Source organism: Abramis brama (genome assembly GCF_963993115.1).
Source record: "Abramis brama genome assembly, chromosome: 9".
NCBI lineage: Eukaryota > Metazoa > Chordata > Actinopteri > Cypriniformes > Leuciscidae > Abramis > Abramis brama.
The window spans coordinates 37977446-37992340 of record NC_139971.1 but is presented as its reverse complement, the minus strand read 5'-3'; the positions used below and the strand labels follow the sequence as shown (position 1 = coordinate 37992340).

At 37.5% G+C, this 14895-nt stretch overlaps 1 protein-coding gene across 1 annotated transcript in view; it reads right to left on the bottom strand.

The window, feature by feature from the left end:
- The window catches only part of rasgrf1 (Ras protein specific guanine nucleotide releasing factor 1), a 41057-nt gene extending 29190 nt beyond the window's left edge, over window positions 1-11867 (bottom strand). Inside the window, exons 1-2 of the mRNA XM_084124897.1 lie at window positions 11237-11867; window positions 1365-1471 (exon numbers count right to left, since the gene is read on the bottom strand). Of these exons, the coding sequence (XP_083981023.1) occupies window positions 1365-1471; window positions 11237-11512 (383 nt within the window). The 5' untranslated portion in view covers window positions 11513-11867. The remainder of the gene's footprint in view (window positions 1-1364; window positions 1472-11236) is intronic.
- Between the last annotated feature and the right edge of the window lie 3028 nt (window positions 11868-14895).

Here is a 14895-nt window from a genome sequence, read left to right as displayed (position 1 = left end):
ATCAAAATTAAGAGTAAACAATCTGCATTAGAAGTTGACACAGGGAATGATGGGAAATGTAGTTTCCCACTGTTGGCATTCATGTGCCCTTATTTTTGTAAATATGTTAATTCTGTTGCTATATTTTCCCCTTAAATTCAATGCAAGTCATGCCTTATCCAACAATAGCACAAATGTTTTAATGGGCCGTTTACACGACACCGTTTTCATCTAAAAACTGAAAACGTGTTTCGGTTGCTCATTTACACGATACCGGCGTTTTGGCGACCTGAAAATGCAAACTTTTGAAAATGAGATTCAAAGTGCAAGTTTTTGAAAAACGTTAACATCTCCATGTAAACTACAAAAACACAAATTTGTGAAAATGATGATCTCATGTGCATGCAGTCTATAGGCATGTAGTGGTTCTTTACAAAGTGACATCGCCCACTACTGGCCTAATATGGCGTTTTTACTTGTTTTTGCGGATCCGTATGAATGGGGTTACTATGTGATTAGTGAAAAATAGTGATTCATTATTCAATTTCAGAGCATTTCTATAAGAACTGCATAATATATAGCAAAATACCTCCAACCATCATTTTTAATTAGTCAGTTAATGCAATTAGATGAACTAGAAACCAACAAGCCCAAACCATTTTCTGATCTACTTATTTTTTTTATTAAAACTTCCACCATATAAACAATTAAATAGATTTTTGAAACAGTTATACTGTGTGTTGTATATAAATATGTTATATATTTAACCCTTATGCCTTAACTCTCACATGAACATAAACCGAAACCATATCAAAATGCACATAAATCCTTGACTGCATAACGACTCTTTGTTATTAATGACACAACATGTTGTGCTTTGTTTGTTAGTTCCCAACAGAGAATACAACTCAAAGTTCATTACTAAAAATAAACAATATTCCCAGCAGAACCTCTACAACATCCAAGACTGCTTAAACAAGCTTCAGGCTAATTATAGATAATGAGACATGGAATCTGTCCACTTCGCAAAAAATCCTCCTCTGTATTCATTTCCCCCATCACATTTAAGCTGTGTATGGAACAGCATAGGAAGCATAAACAAAAGCAGAGAACTCTGTCATTATGAGAAGACGGCCTTTTCTCTCTGTAGGCAAGTTCTAGTCTGACTCAACTTATCCCTAAGCACATCCCAACATAGCAGGGAAAATCCAAGGAATAAGGAGTGATCTTACAGAAATCAGTTGTAAATACACGTTCAGTGGATTTCTGAAATATTCACAGCGTGTGCATGATAAACATAGTGACTTAATCTCTTTTCCTTTTTGCACTGAAGTAGACAACTGAGACTATATATGATCTTAAAATCACTGAAAGAGTTTGCTCACCTGGCATGTGATATTGCTGCCACCCATTCATCGCAGTCCTTAACGTCTTCTGTACGAAGCTCCACAGCCTTCTGATTCTCATGGTTGAAGCTGACAGTGAAATAATACTGTAAAACAGACAGAACAGAAATCAACCAATCAGCTTTGAGGGATAGGTTTACAGTTAATGCCAAGTTTAGGCTTACAAAGAGGGTTAGGAGCTTCTACACCACTCTTAATCACTTATCATTTCCCTCTGATTTTAGGGATAAGTTATGGGTAGGGTTAGGTTTAGGGGTAGGGATAGGGTTAGGACGATGTTTTTGGATAGGAATGTTGTTCAAAAGATGTTGATCCAGGAACATGCCTTACTTGGCAAAATCACAGCGACCGAATACAGAAATTCTTCAAGTTGTGAAGACTCGTATGCTCACCAAGGCTGCGTTTCTTATTATACTTCTCTAAATTTATTATTATTATCAATGTTGAAAGTAGTGGTGCTGCTTAATATTTTTTTGTGGAAGCTGTTATACGTTTTTTGATGAATAGCATTTATTGGAAATATATCTATTTATATTTATTTATCTAATAAATAGCCATGTAAAAAAAAAAAAAATTATGGAAAATGCCAGGGTGATACAAAACCACTCGTTTTGTGTCAGGGTCCTTACCCTGTTTTGGGTTATTTTGCAATAATTTCTTAATAGAGTCCAGTGTTTGAACTGCATTGTGCATTTGTCAAGGAGCTGAAGAAAATTGGCACAAATTAATACAAACCATATACACATGACAACAAGTCTTTGTGTTGCGAACACGTTTTTTTGACAGCTTTGAATGTGGCATTTCAGTGAATCTTCCAGTACCGCGGCCCAGCATCTCAGGATGGTACAACATAAAATACAAACAAAAACTCCTTTGCATATGCAAATATGACATAGTACACCATGCATAATTTCACCAGGAACACCAGACACCTCCCTGATCTTTCGGACTGATGAGTGCGAGTGCGTGAAGAGTTCAGAGAACGCAGGATCTGCTGGGTCTGAGGGAAACTTCCCTGTGCCTGAGATAGCTCCAGCTCTCCAGAGGAATACCATAAAACACGTAAACTGGGAGCATGGCGCATTACATAACTGTATGCTACCTGTTACCTAGCAACTCCGTGCGCTAGTGGCTATGGCTCTGTATGTGCAACCCGTCTCTCTTCATTTCAGAAAGCCAGGCCTTAGCACTGAATCCCCAACAACCTCCATTTCTGCTGCATGGCAGACCTTCAAGACGCCTCAGCGCTGCTAAATTACATCACAGTCTTTTGTCTCATGCAGTGGAGACCCACTGGAAGCAGAAAGGTCCAAATGCACAGATCCCTGTATAATATATTTGGAAAACAGTGCTGAAAAAAACGTTAACATTAAACGTTCTGCTATTATTCAAGAAAAATACTTGCATGGGCAATTTTTTTTTTCTTTTTTAAATAAATGTTGAGAAGTGCATCTCTTGGATTAGACTTTGTGTCACTTCTCATTCACAAACCAACATGTATAACATCAGTAAGCACACATTTACACCAAGGTAAATTGATGTAGGTGACAAGTATTGTAGAGACGTACGAGACATCTCAGTGTTTTACTCTAAAAATGAGAGAGAGAGAGAGAAATCTATCACAAAAAATTCACTGTTCATCAATTCATTCCTGTGTGACGTTCTGTAAAGCTTGACTCAGCGAACAACAGTAACTAAGGTGAAGTTTAGCAAACAGTCAGTTGTGGTTGATCTTGGGTGAATTAGGGATTGATCACATTGATACACAAGTTTTCTGCACAAAAGCAGTGATTAATGGGTCTGATCTTTTAGACATGTCATATTGTTAGATATATGACATACTGTAATGTTGCATAATTCTCATGGTTGAAGTACGTTTTTTCTTTTACCAGTTCCTTTCCATGAGCAAGGTCAAGACTCAAAGCTGGCTTAATCCTTTCAATTCATAGATGAGTCATGTATATTTACTTACCTAACTGTTTTTGAGTGCGCGCACAGCACACACACACACACACACACACGATAAAGATAACTTTTTTTGGGAGATCAATCCAGTGCTTTAAAACCACAATATGGGACATTTGAAGAACAATGTTTAAAAAAAAATGCTTGCAAAACTCATTAATGACAGAATAAACCGGCAATATCGAACCAAATGTGCTGCAACTTGCAAGCTTACAAATCAGAAAACAGTGACTATTACTAAGTCAGATAATGGAGGATAGGGTGCTTCAAATAAAGGATATGACATTCAAAAATGATCACTGTTATCTTTAAGTCTGCGTAAACGATACAAAGGAATTGTAAATAAAACACATTATGAAAGTTGCTGTATAATGTATCAGACAGGTTGTTTCAGATTCTTTCATCAGACAACCATATCTCCCTTTTCGTTGCAACCTGTTACTTACCTGTCACGTCAGCCTTCGCTAAATGAAGTGAACCATGGTTGTGGGAAAGAAAATGGCTTTTAAAAGAATAAAAGTGTACCGTTGTGATTCTGTTACAAGTCAAATCCATAACGCACAGCTCTAGCAAGGTGTATGCCGTTTTATTTTTTTTGCATCATTCTTCATGTTCCCATTCCTCTGTAAAGAACAAACTGTATTATGTCTGTCTTGAGCACTAATGCAAGTGCAATCTGCAAGGAGACCAAAATAGCAAGCATCAGTAAGTCTACATGCACTCGCTCATTCTGTTGAGCTGCAGAAATGCAACTGTTCCCAAAAGAGAGATGAGTGTTTTGCTATAAATGGGCCCTGACCCCTCAGAGGTACTGAACAGAACAAATTTAGCCCAAACAGCGTTAGCATTAATGAAGGAGGCGCAACGCACTGCTACATGCTCCCGCAACACACACACACACACACACACATACACACACCATCCCTCCAACCACTCTTTTTCTCATGCAAATAGGAGTTGCCATAGGAACCATGGGCTCAAATGCAGATATATTAAAGAAGGGCCTATAAATGAATGGTAGAGCAGTGATTGCTATGTAAATACAATGACAATGAAAGAAAAGGTAGCAGGATGGTTTTCAATAAAACACAAATTTGTGATGAGCACGCCAGTGCGCAGATTGCCCAGAAACCCTTTGTGCTGAGTAAGTGCTTTTTCAGATTAGAGAATAGCCATGAACACTGCAATCTCAAAAAACAAAAAAAAAACACACAAAAAAAAAACACACACACACACACAACAAAAAGAAAACAAATTTAATTGGAAATTAAATTTAAATTTCCAAGCAAAGATGTGGAGACTGGTCTGTACACAAATTATAATCTGTACATCCCAGACTGAATTGGGCAGATTTTTTCCCCCCAAAAAGCAAGTAAATATACACCTGCACACCTGTGTATTGCCAAACTCTAGATTTCTTAGAGCGTCCCACTTTTTGCTCCTGTTTCTGTGAGTTGGCACACCTGGAGAAGTAGAGGGAAAGTATAAAGCTAAATATGAATATGGAACAAATACTACATTAAGATTATAAGAGGTTACAAGAACCTCATTAGGTCTACAGACTTTAGATCTGATCTAATGAAGGTAATAATCAGGAACTAAAAGAACATCCGATCCTGATGTAGGGATTTAACTACACAAGGGACTCAATGATTGAAGAAGTCACCAAAGAGAAGCCAAAATAAAGAGATAATTAAACAAAAAATATGGATGAATCATTCATTCAATAACATGCATTTAGAAAATAGAATGGGTGAATTTTAAACCAAAATAATGACTGTTGATTAATGTTTTTATTATCTAAAATTATTGCTATGTGTTCATTGAAGGGGTTTCAATAAAACTTGTCTGCCTATACAGAAGAAAGGGGAAAAATATTTTTTTTAAATCGGTGCTACCTGAATAGAGAAAACAGAGAAAAAAAAGGTGGTTGTCTTTCCTTTTGGCAAATACTTAGAAAAACTTCAACACCCACAATGCACTGGGCATGTTGCCATCCAAGACCACTCCCACCAGTTTACTATGGATACGCTTACCAGAGTCAAATCCCGCCTTGCTTTAGTAGGAAATACTTCTTAGGAAACTTTTAGTCATAATGCTGTTGACTTGTATTGTTCCCAGGTGCAAGAATTCAAAGAGTAAACGTTTAGAGGGAGTGAGTTACTTTCAGTTTCCAGTGAAGGATCCAGCGCGTTTAGACAGTGGATAAAGGCTGCAAAGAATCGAAAATACGGAGAGAATGCAGTGACGGAAAATGTTTGTAGTCAACATTTCAAACTGGATGACTACGAACTGTGTCTGTGTCAAAGCTACCCTTACAATAACTGTTCTGCAATGGCATAATTGCAATGGCAAGTTTATATTCCGCAATTGCGGAAAAAAAAGTTAGAATTGTGAGATAAAAAGTAAAAAAATATATTTTGTGGCTGAAACAAGCTGCATCAAAAGTGTCACTTTCGCTGTCAACGTCAATTTCTCAGTCCAGGTAACACAGAGAACGAGTTAACATTGTTCATTTACATATACTACCGAAAGTATATAGTAGGTTTATAGAAAGTATCTATATTGACTGCTCTGCTCAAGGCAAGTATTAGAAAAATGGCAGGTAACTTACATTTATGCATTTTGAGTGAAAACACAAAGCTTGCCAGGGTAAATTATTCATGCAAATGACTTACACTGAATGAGGTTACAGTTTGCATGCCTAATATAAAGGGTGAAGCGTGCGTGAAGTCTAACACCGAGTCGTTGATTGTGAGGTAACGTCGCTCTCACTACGCTCTGTTCTTCAGAGGATGACAGACATGCACAGCATCAAACTCCATGCCGCATCCTGCTTTGTCAGCACAGGGACAGCTGTTCACAGGAAGGTCCAAGACTCACGTTGAATTGCGGTCCTTACACACACACATATAAGCACTGTGACTGCAGTCTTAAGACACAGCTAGGCAGGTTTAACCAAGGTAAAACATCTTCAGCTATGTGAATCTCCACCACTGGCTTGTAGTCAAAAGACGTGCTTGTAAAACAAGGAAGAACTGATGCAGTTTTTTAGAGATTTTGTTTCATGAACAACTATTCTAAATAGTGAATGCTTCAGATTGCCATATGGCTGCATTGATTAAGTCGCTGTCGCATCAGGTTGCTGAATATTAAAGGTGCACTGAGTTTGTGTTTTTCACTGGCTCTTACACTGACACCTATAGGTTTAAACTGCTTTCAATCTTTTACGTTTTGCACACATCTATAAAGTCCACATTCTTGGACTCCATCCCACCAAATTGTATGCATTGTTGGGGGGGTTCGTGCTGGTGCACCATATGTCGTAATCTCTCTCCCTGTTCAATGCAGTGCGGCTGTTTCTTAGACGTAGACATTTGGTGGTGTGTCGGCCATGGCCACCACTTGACGTCCTGCCGTTTGTCGTCGCTTTGTGTAGCTGCAGGTCATCACTTCAGCACGGACCGCTTGAGAGGACATTTTATTTTTCCACTCATACGGATTATTTTTGGACTGTCTGGTGGAACACACATGCTGATCCATACCATACGGATTATGTTTATAATTTGTAAACATTGGAAAAGGGGTTTATAAAGTGAAATGATTATTATTGACATTATAATTGTTATTATTAGTAACCAGGTCCAATAAATTTCAATAAAGGTCAGGAAGTAAAAATCTCATTCATTTTTCCACAGGGGAATTGTTTTTTAATGATAACTTACAAAGCTTTAAAGAAAGACATGTGAGCTCTGAGTTTTTTAATCAAAGATAAATGATTTTGTTGATGCAATTAGCCCATTATTTAAACATTTTTTAAATAATCACGTTGAACAGTTAATTCTTGGTGGAAAAACTATTAACCCATGATTCTGCAAATAAATCTCAATCAATCAGAGAATCGTGACAAGCATAATTGAGTCGATCTCCCTACGCTCTCAAACTACAAAATTCATATTAATTTATGAATCATTTATATTCATCCATTGTTTTTTAATTTATGTCATTCGAAATGTAGTTCTTTCTACGGTGGCCGAGAGAGCTCAATACACTGCAACTGTAGAAAACACGTGCAAATAGAAAAAACACCAGCAAAATAAGAAAACATCTTCATCAATTTGACAACACGTGCTGCAAATACTCACTTCACGAGTTCACACTTACAATAGAGTAAAGGTTATGCGTATTTGGCGTGTTGTCTGGGATTTTGGCCCGAAACCAGAGTACTCCCCCCGGTTGTGATAGGAATAGTTAGAACTAGAAGTGAGGAGATGGGGTGGTGAAGGGATGCTGATAAACTGTCAATGAAGTCTGCTGTATATAAACCTCTTATCTTGTTAATGGGGTTAATTAACTGAATGCGCTCCTCTTGTGTTAATTAGGTTAATTATCTGAATGTGCTCCTTCCGAACTTTGTTAATAAAACATCATAATGCAATCAAATACAGAAACACTCTGCAAAAACTCACGACGCAACCAAATACAGAAACACACTGCAAATACTCACAACAGAACCAAATACAGAAACACACTGCAAATACTCACAACAGAACCAAATACAGAAACACACTGCAAATACTCACAACACAACCAAATACAGAAACACACTGCAAAAATACTCACAACACAATCAAATAAAGAAAAACACTGCAAATACTCACAACACAACCAAATACAGAAACACACTGCAAATACTCACAACACAACCAAATACAGAAACACACTGCAAATACTCACAATGCAACCAAATACAGAAACACACTGCAAATACTCATGACGCAACCAAATACAGAAACACTCTGCAAATACTCATGACGCAACCAAATACAGAAACACACTGCAAATACTCACAACACAACCAAATACAGAAACACACTGCAAAAATACTCACAACACAATCAAATAAAGAAAAACACTGCAAATACTCACAACACAACCAAATACAGAAACACACTGCAAAAACTCACAACGCAACCCAATACAGAAACACACTGCAAATACTCACAACGCAACCAAATACAGAAACGTACTGCAAATACTCACAACGCAACCAAATACAGAAACACACTGCAAATACTCACAACACAAACAAATACAGAAACGTGCTGCAAATACTCACAACGCAACCAAAATACAGAAACACACTGCAAATACTCACAGCACAACCAAATACAGAAACACACTGCAAAAACTCACAACACAACCCAATACAGAAACACACTGCAAATACTCACAACGCAACCAAATACAGAAACGTACTGCAAATACTCACAACGCAACCAAATACAGAAACACACTGCAAATACTCACAACACAACCAAATACAGAAACACACTGCAAATACTCACAACGCAATCAAATACAGAAACGTGCTGCAAATACTCATGACGCAACCAAATACAGAAACACACTGCAAATACTCACAACGCAATCAAATACAGAAACGTGCTGCAAATACTCACAACACAACCAAATACAGAAACGTGCTGCAAATACTCACAACGCAATCAAATACAGAAACACACTGCAAATACTCACAACGCAATCAAATACAGAAACGTGCTGCAAATACTCACAACACAACCAAATACAGAAACGTGCTGCAAATACTCATGACGCAACCAAATACAGAAACACACTGCAAATACTCACAACGCAATCAGATACAGAAACGTGCTGCAAACAGTATGAACCACAAAGAAAATGTTTCCAGGGGACCCCAACAAGTGACAAACCTGGCTAGGACAAGCTTATTGTTCAATGTCTACTTGTCAGTGGTGTTGTCGATGACCTGAAAGGTGAGTTTTTGTTTATTTTAACATCCTGATCATAACATTAAACTAACTAAATAACATTTAAGGTTATTGAAAATACACTTTGTTGCTTAATTAATGGTTAAAACCAGGTCAAAATAAATGCTATTTGCAGTACATGTGTTGTCAAACCGGTGTTTTTTCTATTTGCATGTGTTTTCTTCAGTTGCAGCATGTTGAGCTCTCTCGGCCACTGCACATTCCCTCATTAACTACGCAGTCTTGTACTGGTGTCTTTTTGTCCAATTGTCAAACATTTCTTGCTTTAAATTAAAGTTTGTATTGTGATTCACCTTGTAGCTGGCTGGTATAGTTCATGGCTTTTAACAAAAACATTTTTCAACCACAAAGGAGAAAATACTTCCTGAACCAAGGCATCTAAAAAAAAAGTGATAGGGCACTGTTGAACTTTATTTCATGACACTGCTGGTCATGTGATCTCAACATGGGGGGCTCCATTGAAGACCAACCATGTAGAATAGTATCCACGTAGAATAAAGCTGCTTTTCTCATGTTAGTTATGACACATATCATTTTAATCCTATTTGTCAAAAGTATAATTCATTTATTTACCAAGCAATCACATTTGAACAAGTAAAAAAATGTGGAGTGCAAGTTTGGCTACCTAGGAGCATATGTAAAAATGTTGATACCTAATCACTCTGAAATCAAACAAGGATGGCACAAAACATTATCGTTTCAATGATAACTAGGCCACATTAAATGGCCTACTTTAACATATCTGACATATTTGAAGGAATCACTGGGTTTAGCCTAATCAGCAGCGTCTCTGTAATGGTTGGATCATAATAACACGAACAAAGAACATAAAAATGCTGCATACATAACACCTTTCCAGACGCCCAAACAGTGTCTTGTGAACATAAAGTTCAGTTTTGGAAGCGATTTGTTATTAAACACGTTGTGAAGACGCAGTTGCCAAGGTAGGATGCTATTAATATCAGCGCGGGAATTAAATCAATACGTCAAACAGACTGCGATTCTACGCCAGTTTTCCGCATGATGGCGACTCTGAGGTTTTTAAAGTGCTTCTCTAGCGTCATTTTCTCTCTTGTGTGAAGTAGAGAGCGGAACAGGCAAAACTTAAATGTCTCTGAGGAGAAACGCTGAAAAATAAGATCCATTTTTCCTGGAAAGCTAAACGGATATTAACGTCGGTAAACTGTTGACTATAGCGTGATACTGACAATTAAGTTTAGCTACTGCATAAACCGATGTAATAGGCCTACTTAAAATACTTCTGTCATTTCCTCTCCTTATGTTATGTCTTAAGTGAAAGACAAAGAGAAATGCAAGGCATAATGTTACGGACTAATGTAATGCATTAGTCACCATTCAGTTTTATTTTCTCGTTTTCCATACAATGAAAGTGAGTGGTGACTGAAGCTGTCGTTTGTTTTTGAGTTTCACTAACGAAAGAAAGTCATGTTTGAAACATTGAGGGTGAGTAAATGATGACAGCATTTTTGCTGCTTGGACCAGGCCTTTAAATGACTAAGAAGTAAATCATATAATATTTGTTGGCTAATTAATTTAGCCAATAATTTATGTAATCACAAAAATTCTAGCACTCTAAAAATGCTGGGATGTTTCAACCCATGTTTGGGTCACATATGGACAAACCCAACCGTTGGGTTTGAAAAATATAAACCAACGGTTGGGTTTGTCCATATGTGACCCAAGAGTGAGTATATCAATAATCATACGGATATTATGTAACTGTAACGTAACGTGAGGTCGCTCAAAAGATGCTCATTTCCAAAGAAAAGTACACATGACAGAGAAACCCTACTTGAAAAAAGTAAACGAAATATCAGATGAAAAAAATAATAATCTCCGAGCACTGAGCAAGGCAGTAGATGCTGCCTGGTGGTAAAATTGTTGGTTGTCTCGAGCGCATGCTCATCATTTTTACGCATAAAACAAACCCCTAGTCGCTGCTGGCTGGAAACAGAAAATACCCATTTTTAGTTGCCCTGCCCCAAAAGTAACTCTATTCGAACGGTCTATATCAGCATTACTGAAGTATGCACAAAAGTTGTCATTCCGTACCTGTTTTTCTAAGCACTCCTTGGCTGATAGTGAAGGTTTGGGTGAGGGCGCCCTGTCACACACACATCCCTCCAACAGGTATAATCCCGAAGGTCGCGAGCTGGACTCGCTTTCAAAATAAAAAAGCATATTTTGCAACAGAGCAAACCACTTGGTGTGCCATTTTGTGTTGTCTGAGCTCTTTTTGCTTAAACAGCCTCGCCTCGTGCCATCTTTCTTTGCCAAAAGACCCAGGTAGGTGACATGACCATCATTAAGTCGAATTCCCTTCTGCATTTTTGTGTAGAAGATGCTGGTTTTGGGGCGGGGGGGTGGGACGGCTTGTTTCGATCCTTACATCTTCTTAGCACGAGATCCCCGAGCAGACGGGCACTTTCTGGATTAGAAACGAAGCCTGGCACGTTCTGCCCATCCACTGCAATCACCGCCTTGGCATGAAGTACGGAAGAAGCGCAGAGAAAAACGAAGAATGCCAAAGTCTACCATCGTAATGTTGTCGACTGTGTTCAAGCTATGGGAAAAAGATACACAATGCCTCCCGTAAGCTCTTCTGTGACTCGGGGAGCGGAGAGAAGTAGGCTTCAGTGTATGCGAGTGATGGTTTGTCGCGTTCTCACGTGAAATTCTCTATAAACCAGTGCGCGCGCTCACTGCTGAATGAGGCAGTGGCGTCACGTGATCTGGTTTCAGAACCTCGGACAGAGCGACAAACACACTTTTAGAGTCACTTGAGTTCATTTTAGATCTGTTGCTGCACAGATGATGACGGCTGCATTTCGTTCGATTCATGCGACGAACCAGTAGTGTTATTAATATTGGCATAGTTAGACTTACGTGCAATGTTTACATTAAACGTAATACATAATCTGAAGTGGCATCTATAGGCTTCCACAAACAGTGAATTTCACTGTAACAGTCAGAGAGACGGCTTACTGTAGTTATTACTATGTGAATAGAAATGACGCTATAAAAAGCAACAAGTTAATTTAGGCTGTGCTAAATTGTGAATATTATAGTCACTGCTAAGGGCACTGCAGAGAAACCTAACCAAAATACATCTACATTAGAGTGCGGTATAAAAAAAACCCTAAATAAGTACAAATTCTAATACTAAATTTAGCATTAAAACGTTATTTAAATAAGTAAAAAAATAACAGAAGCATGCACTGGAACTCCGTTTTATACTTGTTTTAAATATAAATAAAATGATAAATAAAAAATGAAATTACATATGATAAATAATTACCTACGTACTCAATGTTTAAAGGGATAGTTCACACAAAAATGAGAATACTGTCATTCATTTCTCACCCTCATGTCGTTCCAAACCTGTAAGACTTTTGTTCATCTTCAGAACACGAATTAAGATCTTTTTAATGAAATCTGAGAGCTTTATGTCCTTCCGTTGACAGTTACGCAACTACTACTTTATGCTTCGAAAAGTTCATAAAGAGATTGTAAAACTAATCCATGTGAATTGAGCGGTTTATTTTTTAAAGAGACTCGTCACTTTGTATGATGAACAGATTTAATTGAGTCTTTTATTCACATAAACATTGATCAGTGAACATAAACAGAAGCTCAACCGAACCTGCTTGACGCACGAGAATGAACCTCATTGATTCTTGCGGAAGCTCAAACGTGATGCGTAACACGAGAATGAACCTCATTGGTTCTCACATGTCAAGTGAACATGCTTGAGCTTCTGTTTACCACAACTGATGTGTGAGTTGATCAATGTTTATATTGTTATATATTAAATCTGTTCATCATATAAAGCGATCGAGTCTCTTCAGAAAATGTAGACTAAACCGCTCATTTCATATTGATTAGTTTTACGGTCGCTTTATGAACTTTGTGAAGCGTCAAAGTGGTAGTTGCGTAGCTGTCAATGGAGGGACAGAAATCTCTCATATTTCATCAAAAAGATTTTCATTTGTGTTCCAAAGATGAACGAAAGTCTTACGGGTTTGGAGTAATTAATAACAGAATTTTCATTTTTGGGTGAACAATCCCTTTAAGGTGGCTCAGACATGCATTTTATCTACACAGAAGCAAAGAGCTGCCTTTAATGCTATGGGCTAAGGAGTGTCAGAGATGGATATCTTAAAATATCCATTTAACTTGTCTATTGAAAAATGCCTGTTGATTATCAAATTGCTCCTATAGTCAAAAGTTTTTTTTTAAGGAACATGAATTGAAAGTTTCCGAGCATTATTTCCAATGGCATTATCATTTAAGCTCACTAATCAAGCTCAGTACACCTTCCTTAAGGTAGCTATAAATTATTTCATGGATTGTCCGACCAATGCATTTATCTGTAATCAATTGTGTGAATGATAATTAGTGGTCGATTGCCAGTAAATCAAGCGGGGCTTTTCATTTGCTCAGTTAATCAAAGGAGCATTTGCAATGAGCGTTCCTTCCTGCCGCCCTGCAGGAAAGTTGTTTTGCATCTCTCAGGGTTGTTGCACTTTCAGTGCACCCTACCAGGACTTCCAAGAAAAACATTTGTCTTTGAAGCTTCTTTTAAAATACTTCTTTCTGTATTGCTTGCGGAAGGGCATAATGTCCTCAAACCTTGCATTGATGACAGTTGTAATCAGCTGTTTGTGCTCAAGCCCAGCAGCTCCTTGAACATCTCTGTTATTTCCTCTTCTTTATGTCCAGTAATTGTTGAGACCTGTGATTCACCATAAGCAGAAAAAAAAATTCTACCAAGGACATGTTCATAATTCCTCCATTCATCCCTTTCCTGTAGAGATATGACTCCTGACTTCCTACAGGTGATGTCAGTAATTTCGACGAATAATATTATTAATATATTAATATAGTATGTGTGGTTGAAGTTAGTAAACTGGCTCAAGTTAACAAAACATTTAAATTTACTTACAGCACCTAAAGTTGGCATGACATGGAACCTGATCTATTTTCTAAATGCATTTTATTGATCTTATCCAATCATTTAGTTCATTTTCAAGCCCAGTCCATTTCTTAAAATCGCACGCAAGCTCGCATTCAGATTTCTGATCATCTGTTTCACTTGTCACAATAGAGTGATGATGTATTTTTGTAGGCCATCCCGGAAGTTAGGAATTTTGAAAACCCAACAGAAATTTTCAGTTGGCTTTTGGATTATTTCTGAAAATAAATAAGTAGTGACCAACGTGACCAACAAAAGTTTATGATTCTTAAATGTTTTTTTCATCAAGATAATCTTCACAAATGAACAACTTTTATGAATTCTGAAGCCTAAATGCAATAGTTACAAAGTAAAAAGCTAAATGTAGGCAATAAACAAACTTCAACGTCACCAGCATTAAGCTTGTGTAAACCACATAAATTATTTCCAACATTTAACCAAAAATCCATTCAAAAAATCATTGGCTTCAGGACGATGCACCAGAAGTGCTAAAATGCTAGCTAATTTTTTAGAGTTTTAGCCTACAAAAATACAAAAGATCTGTCACTTCTGTTAAATTGTGACTTTAATAGTTCAGTCAAATGTGAAAATTCTGTAATTATTTACTCACCCTCACACTGTTAGGTTTTTTTTTTTTCCTCTGGCACACAAAACAAGACATTCTGGAAGATTTCTTTATGTAGTTCTTGCCATAAAAAGAGATTACAGTAGATACTTCTCACACTAGTCACTATTG